Source organism: Curcuma longa, unplaced genomic scaffold (genome assembly GCF_044706935.1).
Source record: "Curcuma longa cultivar G26 ecotype Majalengka, Jawa Barat unplaced genomic scaffold, ITB_CL_G26_1.1 utg2798_np1212_758248_RagTag, whole genome shotgun sequence".
Classification (NCBI taxonomy): Eukaryota; Viridiplantae; Streptophyta; class Magnoliopsida; order Zingiberales; family Zingiberaceae; genus Curcuma; species Curcuma longa.
Window position 1 is genome coordinate 539,881 of NW_027435600.1, and position 20,762 is coordinate 560,642.

At 38.1% G+C, this 20,762-nt stretch overlaps 2 protein-coding genes across 5 annotated transcripts in view; one reads left to right on the top strand and one right to left on the bottom strand.

Annotated features, from left to right (window-relative positions):
- LOC141820183 (phospholipase SGR2-like) overlaps positions 1-13,120 on the bottom strand; it is a 32,415-nt gene extending 19,295 nt beyond the window's left edge. For all 3 annotated transcript variants that reach the window (XM_074707458.1, XM_074707459.1, XM_074707460.1), the window contains exons 1-4: positions 12,822-13,120; positions 12,103-12,203; positions 11,193-11,360; positions 407-562 (exon numbers count right to left, since the gene is read on the bottom strand). In XM_074707458.1, coding sequence (XP_074563559.1) covers positions 407-562; positions 11,193-11,360; positions 12,103-12,203; positions 12,822-13,077 — 681 coding nt within the window. In that variant the 5' untranslated portion in view covers positions 13,078-13,120. The remainder of the gene's footprint in view (positions 1-406; positions 563-11,192; positions 11,361-12,102; positions 12,204-12,821) is intronic.
- Positions 13,121-15,282: 2,162 nt separating this feature from the next.
- On the top strand, positions 15,283-18,743 carry LOC141820174 (PHD finger protein ALFIN-LIKE 8-like). Of its 2 annotated transcripts, none has more exons than XM_074707448.1 (5): positions 15,283-15,635; positions 15,740-15,772; positions 17,056-17,284; positions 18,281-18,404; positions 18,489-18,743. In XM_074707448.1, the coding sequence occupies exons 1-5, from the start codon at positions 15,536-15,538 to the stop codon at positions 18,741-18,743; spliced, it is 741 nt and encodes a 246-aa protein (XP_074563549.1). In that variant the 5' UTR covers positions 15,283-15,535. The 2 variants fall into 2 exon arrangements, with proteins under 2 accessions (XP_074563549.1, XP_074563550.1); XM_074707449.1 differs by having other exon boundaries at positions 17,056-17,278.
- Positions 18,744-20,762: the final 2,019 nt, after the last annotated feature.

Genomic DNA, 20,762 nt, shown 5'->3' on the forward strand with positions numbered 1-20,762 from the left:
AAAGCTGCTGAAGAACAAGATAAAAAGAGATATTCAAATTTTCAAAAACAAAACATCATGATCAAGGGGGAGAAAAATGGACAAGGAATTAGTTTTGAATAGCTGTGTAAAGGTCTTCCAGAACTTCATTTCTTTAAAGATTACTAGATCGAGTTATAATGAAATAGATACTTTTTGGTTATCAACAACAAAAAAAAACCACAACTATATAAATTGCTGAATGCAGATGATAAGTGTACCAGATATTCCAAAAGAAAACATTTGACCAAAATAAGTACTGTAAAATAGTGTATAGAAGCAATAATTCAGGTCCTTAACATACTAATCTTAAAAGCTGACAGGCAACCACAAAAAGAAGAAAGCAGCAACGTATTAATGACAAACTTATAAATACATGAATTCATACTTGGCAATTATAGGCCAACTCTAGCTGTTCTGCAACATCTTCACGTAGTGGAAGCCAATCAAGCCCGCCTTTACGGGCAAACCAATGGCCTCTTAAAACACGCCTGTTCTCACCACTCCAATACACCGGGAAACAGTGTCGCCTAGTCAAATCCACCTGCCATCAGAAGAATTTCCATAACAAACTATGATAACGCATGTCCTTTTAATAGAAGTTGTATAATCACAAAAAGAAATTTATGGTTAATCAAACCTTGAACATAAGTGCATGTTAATATATATTAGTAGACAAATGACCAAATGAGATTATTAAGTTATACAAAAAACAAAAATATATAATAATGCAGGTCCTAATGATTAGCAGAGTTATCAAATACAATATTGAAAATTAAAAAATATGTTTGATGGAATGAAGAAAATGCTTTTTAGCATGCGAATGATTCAAGCCATCAGCAAAACTAATCAGCATGAGTAATCAATTACTGCTGTGAAAAAGAATATAGAAAACTTGTTTTATTACAAGGGATAACCCCCTTATTTATACATGAATATAACGACTTATTCTAGGAGAATTACTAGGAGAATTATTCTAACGGATTATTTATCCTAAATATTCTAACACTCCCCCTCAAGCTGGAGAATATAAATCATATGTACCCAGCTTGTTACATATGTAGTCAATTCGAGGACCTCTCAGTGACTTGGTGAATATATCTGCTAGTTGATCCTGTGAGTTAACAAAACTAGTAGATATTTCACCAGATATGACTTTCTCTCTGACAAAGTGACAGTCGACTTCAATATGTTTTGTCCTCTCATGAAAAACTGGATTCGAAGCAATATGCATGGCGGCTTGGTTGTCACATATAAGTGACATTTGTGTAACCTCTCCAAATCTTAGCTCTTGAAGTAACTGTTTGAGCCATATAAGCTCTTGACTGGCTATGGCCATAGCTCGATATTCTGCCTCTGCACTGGATCTTGCCACAACATTCTGCTTTTTGCTTTTCCAAGAAACAAGGTTATCTCCGACAAATATACAATAACCAGAAGTAGATTTCCTATCAATGGGAGATCCTGCCCAATCTGCATCAGAATACCCTACGACTCGAGTATGTCCTTTGTCTTCGTACAGAAGACCCTTTCCTGGAGTGCTTTTGATATATCGAATAATGCGAGTCACAGCATCCCAATGTTCCTTGCATGGAGAGTTGAGAAACTGACTTACTACACTTACTGCAAATGAGATATCCGGACGAGTAACAGTAAGATAGCTTAGTCTCCCAACTAATCGCCTGTATCGTTCAGGATCTGGAAGAGGCTCCCCCTGATTTGGCATGAGCTTGATATTAGGATCCATTGGAGTGTCAACTGCCTTTGAGTTTAACATGCCTGTTTCTTCTAAAATATCCAATGCATACTTCCTTTGGGATATGATAATCCCATCTTTGGACTGTGCTACTTCTATCCCCAAAAAATATTTGAGTTTGCCGAGATCTTTTGTCTGAAAATGTTTGAAAAGATGCTGCTTTACCTGTGAAATCCCGAGATGATCACTACCTGTGATAACAATATCATCAACATAAACTACCAAGTAGATGCAACCAGCAGATGAGTGGCGATAAAAGACAGAATGGTCAGCCTCACTCCGAGTCATGCCAAACTGTTGAATTACAGTACTAAATCTACCGAACCATGCTCTGGGAGACTGCTTGAGGCCATATAAAGATTTCCGCAGGCGACATACAAGACCAGAAGACTCCCCCTGAGCAACAAAACACGGAGGTTGCTCCATGTAGACTTCTTCGAGCAGGTCACCATGTAAGAAAGCATTTTTGATATCCAACTGATAAAGAGGCCAATGTCGGATAGCAGCAATGGACAGGAATAGACGTACAGAGGACAGCTTGGCAACAGGAGAAAAAGTGTCCCCATAATCCAATCCGAAGATCTGAGTATATCCTTTAGCAACGAGGCGAGCTTTAAGCCGGTCAATCTTTCCGTCTGGACCAACCTTCACCGTATATACCCATCGACAACCGACAACTGACTTCCCTGGTGGTAGAGGAACGAGGTCCCAAGTCCCACTGCTTTGTAAGGCACATATTTCATCGAGCATAGCCTGTTTCCATCCTGGATGGGCAAAGGCATCATCTGCAGTCTTCGGAAGAGAAACAGACGACAAGGAGGAAAGACAAGAAAAATAGGAAGGAGAAATACGATGATAACTCAAAGAAATATAATGAGGAGAAGGATTACGAGTGGAACGTATACCTTTTCGAAGTGCAATGGGAACATCAGACTCAGGAGATGGGACCGGAGGACAAGGTGAAAGACTTGGCTCCAAAGATGAGTTCATGGCAGCGTCAGTGGTGGGCGGCGGCAAGGCAGGACGAGGACGACGCTGATAAATCTGCAATGGAGGAGATGTCTCTGGAGGTGACAAAGACTCCTCCGGAGGATAAAAGATAGCCAATGGTGCAGGCATAGAAGGAGAAACCTCAGATGGAGATCCATTGGGCCCAAAAAATGGGACCGAATCAAAGAACGTGACATCAGCAGAGATGAAGTACCGATGGAGAGTAGGGGAATAACATTTGTACCCTTTTTTAGACCGTGGATACCCAAGGAAGACACATTTATGAGACCGGGGAGAGAGTTTATCCATGCCAGGATCGAGAGCATGAGCAAAACATATAGAACCAAAGACCTTAGGTGGTAAATGATGAAGAGACTGATGAGGATAAAGAACATGATGAGGTATTTGACCTTGTAAAGTGGAGGAAGGCATGCGATTGATGAGATAGCATGCGGTAAGGACAGCATCACCCCAAAATTGAAGAGGAACATGAGAATGGAGAAGAAGAGTTCGGGTGGTTTCAAGAAGATGGCGATTCTTGCGTTCGGCAACTCCATTCTGTTGAGGGGTATGAGGACAGGACGTCCGATGCAACACACCATGAGACGCCATGAAGGTCTGAAACGGAGTAGATAGATACTCACGTGCATTATCACTCTGCAAGGTTCGAAGAGAAATACCAAATTGATTTTTAATTTCATAGAAAAAAGATTGAAAAAGAGAAAACAACTCCGAACGATCTTTCATTAGATATAACCAGGTGCAACGGGAAAAATCGTCTATAAAGGTAACAAAATATCGTGACCCCAATGTAGAAGAGACACGACTCGGACCCCAAACATCGGAATGAACCAAAGCAAAAGGTGACGTAGCCCGACTCACAGTGCGAGGAGAAAAAGAACTACGGACATGCTTTCCTAATTGACATGACTCACAGGATAGAGATTTTAAGTGGGAAAGACTAGGATGTAATAGTTTCAACTTATCAAGACCAGGATGTCCCAACTGAGCATGAATAAGAAGGGGAGATGCTGCCGCCGAACCAACAAGAGAGGATTGTTGAAGCCGATATAGGCCATGAGACTCATATCCGAAGCCAATCATCTTCCCCGTACTCCGGTCCTGTAAGGAAACAGAAGATTTTGTAAACGAGATGACACAATCAAGAGACTGAGTAAGCTGACTAATTGATAATAAATTAAAGGGAGCACCGGGAACATAAAGAACATTATGAATAGAAAGAGATGGAGAAGGATGAACAGTACCGACACCCTGAGACTGAATTTGAGAACCATTTGCCATGGTGACAAAGGGTAAATAACCAGAAGTAGAGAGAGAAGAAAAAAGTAATCTATTACCAGTGATATGATCGGTGGCCCCGGAATCAAGAACCCAAGAACTCGAAGAGCGAGATAAGCCAGCAAAGGAATTACCAGTGAGTGCAACGGCAACAGGGGAATCAGAAGTTTTTCGATCCTCATACCATTTCAGAAAGTCGTCATAGGAAGGCGGTGGGGTCAGATATGGTGGTTCTTTGCCACCCTTACGAGGTGACATAATCAATCTTCTTTCCATCAGCACCTGCTTTCGGAAAGGTACTGCTGCTGCTGCTGTTGTTGAGCACTCTTACGGCTGCCGGCGGCTGTAACTTGGAATGATGTTGCTGCTGTTGGTGTGAAGAGAGGAGGAGGCGCACTGTACACTCTGTTCCTACTCGCCCACAGACACGCCTCGTGCAGATGATTGGCTTGATCTCTTCAGATCAGGAGGTCGAAGAGGACGAGGATCCGGATGAAGATCTGTTCCGGAGGAATAGTTCAACTCTGTTTGATGCTGAAACTGGAGGTGCCGGAACTTCCTCTGCTTCGATCTGCTTCAGAGAAGGCCCCGGTGATGGCTCCTGTTGAGCAGAAGCCGGGGAAGGAGAAGAAGGGGAGGGCGTGCTCACCCTCCTGGAGGTAGAGATCGTTGCGCGTGCTCTGGATCAGGTCGCGATCAAGGATCGGGGAAGAGGAGTCCCTCGCGCGATGAAGAGGGCTTCGGTTCGCTCTGCGCTGCTGCCTTCGGCGACGAGCTGCGACTGGAGGTTCGGAGGACGCCGCAAGCAGCGAGAAGAGAGGAGAACTCTTCGGTGTGGAGCAGCGAAGCGAGCGCACGCGCGTTCCACGCGTGGCGGCGGCGAACAGAAAGAAGGCGGCGAGACAGAAGCGCGTGTAGGGAACGCGATTGGGAGGGCCGCCGATTGATTGGTTCGGCGGCGAGACAGAAGAGAAGACGCCGCGATTCTGAGGAAGGAGAGGAAAACTCCTTTGCACGCGGCGGCGCGGAGAGAGAAAAAGAGGGAAGGGGATCGTGGCTTGGTTTGACGGATAAACCTAAACCTAAGCCAACCCTCGCTCTGATACCATGTGAAAAAGAATATAGAAAACTTGTTTTATTACAAGGGATAACCCCCTTATTTATACATGAATATAACGACTTATTCTAGGAGAATTACTAGGAGAATTAAACGGATTATTTATCCTAAATATTCTAACAATACAATCGGCAATATAATATAATAAGGAAACAAAGAAGCTTAAGAAGAGGCAGCAATTTAATGCGTTGTATCTGTGTATTGTATTCTACCCTCGAGCCTCTGGTCGCATTTTATAGCCTCTACCTCCAAAAGTCGAGTCTCTTGACATGGCAGTATTTTGGTCGACTAGAAGTGCTTCTAGTCGACTTCAAGGTGCTAAGTCAAGCTTATTGGTCTCATCCACATACAGGTCTTCATCTATCACCAATCATTGATTTGGCAGCCTTCCGACCGATCAAATCCATTCTGATATCCTACAGCTCGATCAATCTGAATCTCTAACCATCCCATTTGAATCTGAGCTGGATCACGCTCCACGTGTGTTCTAGTCGATCGGATTCAATTTCGATCTCCCGCAACTCCTGACTTGATCATCTCCAAACCTATTCAAACGAGGATAGTGGTTATCTATGCACTAGTCGACTGAATCAATTTCGGTCGCTCGAAACCTTGAATCAAGTTGACTACAACCAAGTCCACTTATGTTGAGTTCTACCCTTCGTCCCAAATACAATTTTACTGAATTGGTCTCACAAATAGCTTACCAAGAGCAATCTTCCGTCCAACTTCTTTTCCCTCAGATGCATCGAGCCCTTCGGCTCACTCCCCATGCTTCCTTCACCATTGTACTCTTCTGCCAAACCTGTCATCCCTCAGATGCACCAAGTTTATCGGTTCCTTTCCCGTGTCATCCTTCTCTCATACTTATGTCTTTTACTCCAAGTACAACTATTTCAAATACTTTGCATCCTTCCGGCCCCTTAGGTATCTCATACTACCCTTCTACATACTACAACAGACCCTAAATCATCAAGTGGTTTGTGTATTCTCTTAATTTACTATACATTTAGACACACATATCACATAACATCGCAAAGCATAACTTAACCCCATTTGCTCAAACATTAAAACTATGATCAAACCACTCGGGGTAGCAATGATCTCTAAGGAGTCAAGTGATGAATGTAATCCTTATAGATGTTACTCTATAAATAGATGTCAGAAGTAGCCATGATTTAGAAGAGTGCATTGAAGAAATATTAAAGTAATTGTATGCTTCCTCTAACTTATTTGTGAGGTGTCCACTACTCTTTAATTGAATATTATCATAAATGATGGCCATGAGCATATTTTTCCATTCCTCATCTCGCCAACAACAAGGAAAATTGGGGCATCCAAATGAAGGCTTTCTTGAATGTCAATGCATTTGAGAGGATAGAAGATGTTTCAAGATGAGCAAAATCTCACTACAAAGAAAGGACAGTGATTCCTCTACTAAGAAAAAGAAGACTTTTTCTTCATCTATTGAGGCCTAGATGAAGATATTTTCCAAAATTCATATAAAAGAGACAAGAAGGTGAAGAGGGTTCTCCTCCATCCTTTGAAAGAAAAATTAGATGTGAAGATAGATGAGCTCAAGCATGTGTTGGACTATAACACAAGGATCTTGGTGTTATAAACCAATTAAGGAGATACTGTGAGGAGGAACTTGAAGATAGATGGTGGAAAAGATCTTCTTTGGATCCTAAAGTCGACTATGTTGTTGCAACAATAGAAATTTTTAAAGATGTAAAGGATATGAAGTTGGATAATGATGTGCGTAGGGTATATACATATTTCTATTATGTTTATTGCACATCTTTATGCATTTCATGATGATACTCTGTGTTTATCGCACCCTTTATTTGTGCATTAGGTATATTTCCTCTATTTTCTAGTTCGGAGGTCTGCTCTCGTACTTTTGCATTTGCAGGATGGAAACCGGTATGAAATAAGGCTAGACAAAGAAAAAACAACAAAAGCTCAAGACTGGGCCGTGCCTCAAGGCACGACCGTGCTTCATCACCCGAGCCAAGTCATGTGTCCTGCAAAGTCCTCAGCAGCAGCCGTGTCTTCCATACAGAACAGTAGCTATTCCAGGTAGACCCGACCACGGGCCGGGTCCAGCCCGGACCCGGCCCGGGTGGCCCGTTGACCCGGTTAGCCGAGCCGAACCGGCCCCGGCACGGCAGGATGCCGGGCTGGTTACGGTTCAAGGGGTCTGAAACCGACGGCCCGCCGGTTAACCAGCGGGTTGAACCGCCGGTTCCAACAGCAACCGTCGATTTGGGTTTTTTTGGATTTTTTGATTTTTTTTTCAACGGTTAAAATCATTTGATCGTTTTTTTATCAATGGTTATGATTTAATGTCTGTTCAATACATTTGTATATAAAATATATTCATTTTTATTTAATTAAATTATAATTTAACACATCGTTGTTGGGATCGAACCAGGACATCCCAGGACACAAGCGCATATACTCACCACTGTTCTACAACGCCTTTTGTTTATAAAATTAATATAATTATATATATACTATATTTATATTTATTTAATTCAACTCCATTTTAAGACGTCGTTGATGGGGAACGAATGCAATTCTAACCGGTCTTGGAATATGCACCACTAAACTACATCGACTTTTCTCTCTTTTTTTCAATATTTCTTTTATATAAATTTTAAATTTTTTAATATAATAATCTCGAACCGTCGCGAACCGTGAACCGGCAGTTCCGAACCGTGAACCGTAACCGTCTTGGGCGGTTAAGGTTAAGGGTCGACCTGCCATGAACCGTCGAACCGGCGGTTCTGAACCATGGTCGAGTCTAATTCCAGGCCGTGCCCTCAACTCAGAAGTAAGCAGACCACAAGCCGTGCCTACAAGGCACGGCCATGCCCCCAAAACAGAAGGAATCCAAGAGTGGGTCGTGCCTACAAGACACGACCGTGCTATTCTCCCAATGTGGCAGCAGTCTGAGGCCATGTCTACAAGACACGACCGTGCCATTTTCCAAAGCAGAGTCAGTTCGGGGCCGTGCCTAGAAGGCACGGTCGTGCCCTCCTTCCAGTACCAGACGTGTTTGGGGTTGTGCCTATCAGGCACCGCCGTGCCAGCGGAGAACGTGGGTCGAGTTTCTGGGCCGTGCTATGAGGCACGGCCGTGTCGCACAAGGGGCCTATATAAACATCTTTTCGAAACCCTCGAAGGGGGGGCCGTTAAAGGTGAATCGAGGACGCCGCAGCCATGTTTCGGAGCGGAATTCGACATTCCATCCATCCCTCCAGGGCTACTCCGCCGTTTCCATCCACCGCCGACGAGGAGATTGCAATTCAAGGAAGATTCGCGCGCATTGATAAGTCTTTTCCCTTTTTCTCTTTTGGATTTAGGAACAAGATGAACTTCTTTTCTTCTTCCTTGCGTTGTATTCCCTCCGTCATGGAGTAGATCCTCTAAATTCTAGGATGTAGAAGGAATTGAACTGTAATGGATGATTGTATTCAATGGATTTGCTATTTGCCATCTTCTATGATATGATTATACTTTGCTATATGAATTATGCTTTGTGTGTATTTGGTGATATGTTTGTGAAGGTTTAATTTCATGTGGATGGGAGTAAATTATGATTTATAGAAAATCTTAGGATCGTATGACCGGAGTGTCTTGTGACAAGAGGTAAACCTTAACCGGACTTTCCGAGGAGATCCTTAAATTATAACGAATTCTCATGAGGGATAACTAACGGTTATTGATTACTAGGAAGAGGTCCTTAATTGGGTACTCGGTGATAGAGGATACGATATCGGATACGTATGACCGGGCCGCCTCGTGACAGGGGGTAAACGTTAACCGAACTATCAGGTATCATCTCCAACTAGTGATCATAACATTAGAGGATAATGATTGAATTCCAATGAAGCCTGACGAGGTCTAATTGGGTAGCTTGGTTAGAATCCCTGTATTGATATAATCATTAAGGAATGGTAAGACATTCATGATCAATCAACCATAGTCTCGAGGAATCCAAAATCCTAGAATCGTTTCTCAATCTTGCCATCTAGTTGATTCATTTTCGATCGAGGTTTAAGTACTTGAGTTCTCCCTCTCTCTCTCTCCCCAACACCAAACCATACGTTCGCAACTCTTTTTGTGTTAGTCTAGTATTAAATTACACGGTCTCTGTGGTTTGATATCTTTTATTACTTGACGATACCTATACTCTTGCAGGAGCCTATCAGATAAACTTATGGATTTTTTTCGAGCCCATGAGAATAGAATCCAAAAGAGTGAGGACCATTGGGGTTCTACAAAGCAAGTTTGCCATCAATGAAAAGAAAGAAGAATCAAAAGGAAAAAGTAGTCAAGGAGGTCACAATCGCAATCATGATCACATAAGAGTCAATTATGGAAATTTTTATCATGGTTAAGGACATGGTGGTTACAAGACCAATGAAGAAAGGAACGAAGACATCATAGGAAGAGGTCAAAGAGATAGAAGTCAAAGCTATGACAAAAGAAAAGTTTAATGTTTTAATTGTAACAAAAGAAAAGTGTAAGAGAAAGCCCACTTAACCAAAAAAAATGGAAGAAGAGAGATGACGCTCTTTCACTATAGGAAAAAACCCAACTAAATGTCATAGTACCTTACATCCAATGCGGATAATCATGTGTAGATACAAGGAAATATATATGGAGCTCAATGAGTTAGCGAACAAACATGTTTCATTTGGAGATTCTTCCAAAGCACAAGGGTGGTAAGGTTTTCATTCCACTTAGAGATGGAAGCTAATAATTTATCTCTAACATTTGTTACATCCCCAATTTAAAGATACACATCCTTAGTCTTAACCAAGTCTAAGAGAGAGAATATAATATGCAAATAAAAGATAAAGGTTTGTCTTTAAAAAAAAATGATTGCACAAGTACCTATCACCAAAAAGTGCATGTTTATGTTGAACGTTAATCATGTTATTGTCAGATGTTTAAATAGTGCGTGGATGATAACACTTTGGTACTTAATATTTGAGCATATAAAGGTTTGATGCTTTGAAGCATTTATCAAGGAGTTGCCTCATATTGATAACATTTGTGTGGAGTGTGTTTTTGCTAAAAATCAAAGGAAATTCTTTCAAAAGAGTCTCTCAAATGAGCAAATGTTTCTTCAATGAATTCACACCAACATTATATTTATAGGCTAATCACTCTAACATCATTTGGAGGTTGTCTTCTAATGTTTGTACATGATTTTAGCAATAAAATATAGGTGTACTTATTAATGGAGAAGTTGAATACCTTTCATGTATGTAAAGGTTTCAAGGCATGTGTTGAGAACTAAAGTGAATACGCCATCGAGGCCATAAGATCATACCATGGAGACGATCTCATATTCATGGAGTTTGAAGAATTTTCAAATTTGATGGCATAAGAAGGCCTTGGCAGCACCATACTCTTCTCAACAAAACAAAACAAAGTCACAAAAAAAATAAATCAAACCATCCTTGATCTAGTTCAAAGCATGTTAAAAACCAAGAATATTCTAAAGGAGATTTAGGTTGACATCATTAATTATGCAGTTTATTTGCTTAATAGATACACAAATATTGAGATGGGCATCTAGAATTACTATAAATAAAGAAGAAATGCTACCATTTGCAAGAAACTTTGTATAATATATAAAGGGAAAAGAAAGAGAAAATGGATTAAAATGTTATAGACATGTTAAAAGACAATTGATTAACTTAATATATAGAAAATTTGAATTAATTAGCCTTGGAGTAAGTGGTAAAAAGAGAGCAAGAAAATTTCACTCAACATATTTAAAGATATAGCTGACATCTAAATAAGTGGGTACATGGCTTGTTGTTGTTGTTGGAAGGTAAAGCACAAAATATAGAAAATATCGTAAACAAAATGATATACCCACTTAGAATTAACACTCATACAACATATTAATTAGAGATTAACTGACCAGTTAAGATGAAAAGCAATGTCCAAAGGAATACCAGATTGTAAAACAAGTATAGGAAGTACCTCATAAAGACCACCTTTTACAGGGACACCTACTCTCTCTTCCTCTAAAGCATACAGTTCATCATATTGATAGCAAGAAGTTGAGCTACCAGCCGCCTGAAGTCCACTCGGACCCTCACTACATTCTGCATATTCCTTCCACCAATGTGCAAGTAGTTCTTCCTCCCTCTGTCTCATTTTTTTTTTTTTTTGCAAACATTTCAATGATAGAATTTTATGTAAAATAGCAACACTTGTTTTAGAAACAAAAGAAAGTTTGCAATTCATGAGTACAAGATGATACTGTTTCAGAATTTGTAATAATAAACTTTTTTAACTTTTTTATCAGAATTTGATATGGAATACTAGATTCTAAAGCTAAGAGCAATTTAGAAACAAAATGTACTCAATATGGACATCATATGCTGCCTGCTTAACAAAAGATTCAATAAGCAAGTATGAAGCATCGCCTAAATTTGGCACAAGCTCTGACACATTGAATTATACATATTTAAATAATAAAATAAAATAAAACAGTTGTTTGTCTACCAATCAAACTTGTTAACATGGGTCTATCCTATCATCATGCAGAAGACCAGCTGTCTTATCATCTCCTTTGTCAATCCTGCCTATGAGAGTCTATAATTTCAGCAGTTTGTAGTGAACAAAGATTGGTGAAATGTTTAATACAATCAACAGCAAATGAAGTGAAAATCCTCCTGCATCCTTTAAGAAGTGTGAAAAATATATATGCCATATATCCCGACTGTTACCTTAATAACTTCTTGGTCCATGATAAAAGTATTTGTTTTGTAAGTATCTAAAATTTAGAGTATTTGTTTGCACAAAGAAAACCACATCCCCCTGATAGACTTGTCATTTGAGTATGAAGCTGTAGGGAAATTAAACAGGTTGTGGTCCTAGTAAAGACCTGCAAGAAAGAAGCCTCTAGTGCAAGAGAATCTCTCATACTGAATCGGAAATAATCACTTTTGCCAACAATTTCTGTTCTAGGAACTGAAGCGGCAAGCTCTGTAAAACAAACATAACATATCCATAAGAAGAGTACACATGACATGCAATGTTATCCATATGCGATGGCATCATAGCACATTAAATTATTACTTTATGCTAAAATTAGCATAACCTAAAAAAATTATATGACAAAAAATGATTGTCATTAAAAATAGAATCACACTCTGCTGGACTGTTTGAATTGATCCTTTCTGTATAACTTCTATTTGAAGATCTTAACACAGTTCTCTGTTTTCTTCTTCTGAGTGAACTATTTTGCAAGTGAGCTACTTCAGCAGTAATCAAAGTATGCACACTCTTTGTTTCTACTGAAACATTGAAATAATTTGAGATTGAACGCAAAGCCTCAAAAGGTAAACAATGGTAAACATTTCAAATCCTTTGTATATTTAAACATAAAGAGTGGATAAACAGCTATACATAGTGATATTTATGCAACTACTTTGCATTTATCTGTCGATATTTCTTCATTTATATATAGGGTAGGCATCTGCTGCACCTTTCTTCAAATTAATAAATAAATAAATAGTTCAAATGTGTATGTGCATAAAAGCCAAAATCCTGATAAATTTTTGGTGAACTAAGTTTCATGGAAAATGGAATACAGTAACTAACCCTTTTCTACAAGAGGCACTTTGCAGAAGTACCAACGGACATCATCCCCATCAGAAGGGCTCTTCGTGCGTGCAAGATACTTCTGGTGGCCCTTGCACTGTTCAATTGCATCCTCCAATTTGGCAATGTTTGATGGAGTATTTTTCAACAAATCAGGTGAAATCTCCTCGACCTGATTATAACCAGAAATATCCGAGAACAAAGGCATATCTTCACCGGCACTTTCTAGAACGTTAGTTACTTCAGCATTTGCCATTACCAAATATTAAGCAACTTTTAGACAAATGTCTGAAACTAAGCTGACCTCCTGTAATCAGGTAGAAAAAGAGAAGGAAAGAAAGCATATCAGTTATGACTTGGCATCGAACCTCAGGAGCTATTTGTCATAACAAGCAACGGAAAACAACAACCATAAAATGATTCCCAGATTTAATTAAGAAAATTAAACAAAATGAACTAAACCAAATCCTCAGTAAAGTAAACATTGTCTACACCGATAGGACGATGAGCTCTACTGCCAAAAAAGAGTGACAACTTTTTGAATTCAAGCGAGAAATGAAGAAAATTACTATCAAGACAACGACAACCGTGACATCGAAATGAAGACCGCTACCCTAGACTTATCCAACGACAAAAAATACCTGACACGAACTCCGTGCGAAGGAGATCTTCCATCGCACGCACGCTTAACACCAATGGAATTGAAGGACACAGTTTCGCAAATCTCGATCGATCAAGACAAGAAAATCGCAAAGAAAAATAAAGAGATACGAAAAGAGGTAAGCTTAGGGCCGGATCACGCAACCTCGAAACTGACGGCGGGAGGGGGGGCGGCGGCGGGGCGTGGGCGGTGGCGTGGATTCGAGAAGGAGAAGGGTGGTGAAGGGAATAAGCGGGGCGGTTACGGGTCCCGCAGTGGCTTGCACCTGTTCATTAAATGCATTGATTTCTATTCGCTTCCTTTTACTCTGGATGGTCGGATGGAGAGCGAGGAGAAGAGAAGGGAGAGCGAGGAGCTTGGGGAAAGAAATCAGAGACAGTGGATCGGATCCATCTGTGCCGTCGAATAATTTAAATGAATTAAATTAAAATTTTATTAATTTATTTTAAAACTAATTGAGATGAATCTATTCAGACCAACGGTGATAAACTTAGTTAGTTCATAGATTGAGAAAAAAAATTAATTTAAAATTAAAATAAAAAATTTTAATGTATTAATAGATTTAATCAGTCTAAATCGTAATTTAAATTTAAAATTTTAATAAATATAATTTAAATTTAAAATTTTAATATTTTTTATATTTTTTTATTTTTTGACATGCTTGTAGATTATTGGGACCAGCAACATCACTAGATGATGGGACGAATAGTGATTCGTTTCGTTATGTCATTCTTCCATCGTGTGCTCGCTTTACAAGATATTAATGCGTAGCAAAAAACATAAACTAGAGGAAGCATTGCAATTTTAATTTTTATATGGTTCGAAACTCTCGATTTCTACACCATAGCTTAGTGTCCTAACATGTCACCATTATTATTTTTCTTTCTCGAATACCCCATCGATACTTATTCTTACAAATAACAATAATCAAATACAAAGTAAAGATGAAAACTAAATATACTATAAATAAACTATTTACATAAAAGATCTACTTTGTATACTTTTGGTTGATTTGGATTGCTTCATTGAATGTCTATAATGCATCAATACTTTTCCTTTAAGAAGTATAAGAATCAACGTTTGAAATCTTTCACAAAATCTTCTTTTATAAGATTGCTATTGTAACTAAAAACTATTTAATAGTCAACTATTTATCATTATCAATCGATTATTTTTACAAATTCAAACATTATACCTATAAAATGACTCTTTTAACTTAGTATTAACCTTGTTATACTCTATTAGCGATTGTTATATCAATAGAGTTCAAAACTTTTTATTCACTACAATAATATTATCAGTCAGTTGCTCATACTCAACGGTCAATTGATACATTGTAAACCCTTTAATCCTCTCAAATCTCAAACTCAAGATTTTGAAATTATCAATTGAATGCTAGTCTCTAGCACTCAATTACTACCTCTATTTTAATATTATAAAAATTGAATTATCGCTTTGTTAACATATCAGAACTTCTTTGATTGGCATTAGATCAATTTTAATTTATCAAAAAAAATTTATCTAACATCTAATTAATCATGATATATCAAGATTTTATGAATACCTAACGATCTGTCAATTTTGATTTATCAAGAATTTACTTTTGTCTAATATTCATTTAATTTTTAATTATAAGTAAAAAAAATATAAGAGACCCCCTTTACTGTTTTTGAAAAAAATCGCTTAACAATAACAATAATTGCTTACCGCCCGCCCGCCCGCCCCCGCCGCCGTCGCCCGTTCAGTCCCCGTCGCCCAGTCAATTCATTAGCTATCTCCTCAGGCATCTCATCATCCATTCCAAGTTCCAATCCCAACGCCACTCGCCCTCTCCTTTCGCCTCCTTTCCCTTCCTCCCCTCGAAACCCTCCTCCTCCTCCTCCTCTCCTCCCCTTTTGCGCATAGCAGAGCCACCGAGTTCATCCGCTCCAACTCCGCCCAGAACCCTAATCCTTCAAAAAGGGATACCCCTAACCCGAACCTTTCCTATCCCTTCCGTTCTTGCGGCGGAATCGTTGCTCCGGTCCTACTACCGCCTGCAAGTAATTCCAAGATGGATGGGGGCGGAGCGACTGGCGTCTCTTTCTCGCCCGAAGATGTTTTTCGAGACTACAGCGGCCGCCGCGCCGGCATGATCAAGGCTCTCACTACTGGTCTCATTCCTCTGACTGTCTCCGGCCATTAAGCCTATTTATGTTTTCCTTTCTGTGTGGTGCTTTCTAATCGCCTTTTGGTTCTCCTGGTTGGTGCGGTACAGAGTTCCAGAAATTCTACCATCAGTGTGATCCTGGTAAGATTAAATTTTAGCTTGTTAGTCTTTCGGTTTCATAGATGTCATATTTCTGTAGTTCTTGATGCTTCGAAGGCCTTTCTTCCTTGCTAGAAATCTTCGGTGCTTACTTTCTTGGTTTAATCTGGAAACCAAATGTTCATTTTAGTATCGGATTTCACGAGACGAACATCTTATTTCAGATGTTGAAGCCTTTGGAGAATGCAGCTTTGTTACCCATTATTTTTTTATTGTCTTGTTGATTTTGTTCTTGACTATTTCACCCAAGTAATTTGATATATCTCTTTCTGGTTCAACGTTACGCAAGTGTCTGAGAAACCTTTTGTTCAATATCCTCCTTATCTGATGTAAAATAGTTTTGGTGTTTTAACGCTTGTAGATGTATGCTTCTGCCTGTACGTCATCCTTCCAAAGAACATCACGAGGGTAGCCTGTTAGTGTAAAGCTTTAAGAGTCAATCATGAGATTATTAATTTGAAATTTTTGTATCATATTTTAATAAAAGTCAATATGATGTTTGTATCATATTTGTGTTTATTATATTATATTTGTGTAAATTTATAAATATAATAATTTCCTAGAGTGGTAGGTTCTATTCTATTCTATAGAACATTAATTATTTGAATTGATTGTGAGAGACTAGATATCTAAAACATTGCTCTTAATTATTCCTAGTCAAGTATTAATATATATCAATTATTTGAATTGATTGTGAGAGACTAGATATATAAAATATTATTCTTAATTATTCCTAGTTAAGTATTAATATACAAGGACAATATTAATATATTGTCTCAACTTTATATATAGTAGCTAGCAATATGACGTGAGTTAGAGGTGATACTCTAATTGTGCTCGTGAGACGGGTTGCGGCTGTGTTTCATGTGGATACCATAGAGGTGCAAATGCATTGAAGGTGCTTAGATTGACTTGACTCTTCAGATTCGCAAAGGTTTTGCAGACCAAGAGGTAAATTCTTAACAAACGATTAATTGAATTCACATGAATCTTTGATGGGTTTCTTTTTCCGCCGTGCTTTCATGTTTAATTTCCCTAAGGAACTCAACATAGCCAAATAAGGATTTGAAAACTATCTCTATGGATCTGCAAGCACTAAGCAGATACTAGCTTTGTGTTACCAGACACTTTGTTTGACAGCTTGATCATTTATCAGTCTATATAAGATACTACTGTGTGGTGCTAGTTATTCATTAGGTTGACAAAAGTATGAATACCATAGAGATTGTTAAATGGCATTTCTTATAATGTGGAAAATTTTGCAGAAAAAGAGAACTTGTGTCTTTTTGGATTTCCTAATGAGACATGGGAAGTAAACTTGCCAGTTGAAAACGTGCCGCCACAACTCCCTGAACCAGCCCTTGGAATCAACTTTGCTCGGGATTCAATGGATGAAAAAGATTGGCTGGCTATAATAGCAATCCACAGTGATTCGTGGTTACTTGCTGTTGCCTTTTTTTTTAGTTCACGTTTTGGCTTTGACAAAGAGTCAAGGTAACTGAATGTCACTAGATGCTTGGATTCTTCTTCATTTCTCTTGAGAGCAATCTATGTTATTCTTTATCTATTCTGATCATCAAAGGATTTCTGATATATATTTGTCTTTTTATAGATGATAAGTGAATAATGGCTTCAGTTATGCTTCTGATCATTTTATTGATGCTCCTCAAATGATGATCTCTCTTTATGCATTCTTGGAGAATGACATTTCTTAAATTTTTATGCATTTTGCTTGTTTTTGTTGCTTTATAATGTGTTTGTGCTGGTACGGTTGCTGGCTGCAATAGTTTGTATCAGGTTGAAGGCATAGTTGTCATGAACTTACTGGTAAATATTTATAATATGAGTCATGGCTTGTTTCAATTGTGTGAATATTTACTACTTACTGGTAGTCATATACCATTGCTTGTAGCTACCTAATCAGGTTGTCCTTCGAACTTCTTAATTTATCTGGATTAAGGATTCGATCCCATTTGCCACTTGGTATTCAGCAAATGTGAGCCTGCAGATTAATTTTTAATGTGACAGTATTTTTCTGGAATGACCAAGCAAAACGATATGTTCTATTCACATGCCATAACAAATGAGATATGGGTTGTGTTGACATGGTTACAAATCTCATTCTTGTCAAAATTAGCCTTAACTCAATGCCAGCGCATGATGGTTGGAAGAATAATCAGTGGTTAATCTGGACATGTTATGTTAGCTAGAAACTCAATCTTCAAGCAACACAGGGACTACCATAGTGTTGGTGAAGAGACTTGGATTTGGTTGAGATCCAGATCCATTCACAGTCTGGCCACTCTACATTGAAATTGTTGCTGCTTCCAGAAATTTGTTTTATCAAACATATCTCTATTGTGTGTTTCACGTAAAATGAAAGAGGTTATGAATACTAATGCACAGTGTGTACTATTCCAAGGTACACTTTTCAAACAAATATTTTACCTGACTTAGCTTGGTTTACCATGCGGCAATTTGACACTGCAGAAACCGACTTTTCAACATGATCAACGATCTCCCTACTATATTTGAAGTTGTAACAGGGTGCGCCAAGAAGCAGGTAAAGGAGAAAACCCCTAGTAGCAGCAATAAGAAAAATTCAAGATCTAAGGTGGAATAATCCTCCCATGTTCTGTCTGTATTTTATTTCTTGCCGTTACCAATTTCAACCATCTATTGGCGTTATATTTCTCAGAGGTCCAGTGTAGCAGAGGTTCGCAAGTCACTACAATCTATGCCTCCTTGCAAAGACGATGAAGACGATATCAGGGAGGGTCATGATAACACTTTATGTGGTGCATGCGGTGAAAATTATTGTAACGACGGGTTCTGGATATGCTGCGACATTTGTGAACGGTGGTTTCATGGGAAGTGTGTCGAGATCACACCTGCTCGTGCTGAGCACATCAAGCTGTACAAATGCCCAAGCTGCAGCAACAATAAGGGCTAGAGCATGAGACAACGTGCAGTATCCGATATGATGGTTTCTGACACCGGGAAATCACTTTAGATTCTAGACTAAACCTTAGTATCCGATGGTTTCTGACACCGGGAAATCACTTTAGATTCTAGACTAAACCTTTTTTTGTGTGTGTTGAGCTTGATGTTGATCACTCTTCTCGCTCAAGCTTTGTACTTGTTTGTGTTAGGTGGCTAGATATCTCCAATTTAGATGTTCAGAAGAAAGATTTTCGCTAGCATTTGATCTTGAATTTAATTGGCTTAATTTTGTTTCCTCGTTATGTCAAAAGATGAATCATCTTGTAGTTTACACAATTATCTGGAATTTGGGAGCAGGCCTCAATTGAGCTGTTCAAACTTAACATTTCCACGCGCGGCGAGCAAAATGTATAATAACATCTGATAAATTTAATTAGTTTAGTGTTCAGATTCGCATTATCATCGCAGATTTAAATACTCAATTACATGGAGATACAGGTGGGAATTAAGTTATACTGGACTATATCAAATAACTTATTTAATTAAGTATTCACTGAATTAAATAATATTAAAAATCTTAAAGATAAATTAACATATTAATTACATCAAATATTAAAATATAATTTATACTATTTTAATTTGTGTCATTATTTTACATACGCATTTAAATTAATTAATATAATTAATTAAATATTTCGTATATTCAAACATAATTTGATCTATTTATTATTATTTTTATTTGCAAATCATAAAATATGGGAATTATCAATCAAATAAAATTGTATAAATGGTTCATGTCAATTTAAACCCGATCACTATTCGAAATTGATGGTTCAACAATTCCGAAAATGTGGATCCTTAACCTTAATTGTCCAAGACGATTTGGTTCATGGTTTGGAACCATCAGTTACAATTCAATTCAGTTGTGTCTTATTAGCGTAAGACAAAATTAGCATTGATCCGCTGACCTAGGGAATATAGTAGTGTATTATAGTTAAAGAGTCGAAAACATTGTGCAACCAGTGGAATCCCTAGATATCTAAAAAGCATGCCCCTCTCTTGAACATTTGTGATGGTAAGTAGTTGGTGATGTGGCGAGTTCGCAACTCCAACCCAGAAGATATTTGACTTCAACCTATTAACTTGAAGTCCTGCCATTGTACTAATTAAAATCTAGCAAAAAGTCTATCAAGATACCAATAAGCTACATATCACTTCGATTAAATAGAAGAAGATCAATAGAAGAAATGGATTAGTCTGAGATGACCACATCAAAGATAATAGTTGAATTTTGCTCTTATGGTATATCTTTGTGGCTATCTTTCAAAGATCTCTATACAAATGTCAAAAAGAAAAGATGATAATGGATCTCCTGCCTCATGAAAGTTTAAAGTAAGCACATGTACCGCATGCTACAAAACAACTATGACATTCTATGTGGATTACACACAAATGGAGATTACAATAAGTAGACGTATATCAAATGGAGATATTACAAGTAGACTATATATCAAATGGAGATTACATACCTTGTGATCTTGATGTAATAAAGTTGGATGCAATGCAAACATTTTAACTACATAATGTTTTATCTTCTTTGATCTATCTTGTACCGAGGACATGTAATAGTCAGTTTTGTATGAGAGCCAGTTTATAAGAGTGTGCAAATTCATATATACAGAACATTAGAAGTGTATTCAGATTTGATATTTTACCAAACATGAATCACTTCTAACACCTAATTATTGTGTACTTTTGGACTTATGATATATAATTTTTTTTACTTATCCAAAAAAAAAAGGAACAACTATGACATTCTAAGTAGATGATTAAATAAATAATAGGTCTATTATTCAGTGCTACGTTTTGTTTTAGTAACAATTCATTTCATTATGAATATACTTTATATTCTCTTTTCAATAGTTTAGTTTATCTTTTTTATATTTACTATTGTTCCTGTTGAAATATGCTTTCGGATAGAGCGGCTAACTCCCTCTACCGTACCTCGCTGGAGCTGATGAAGGGGACT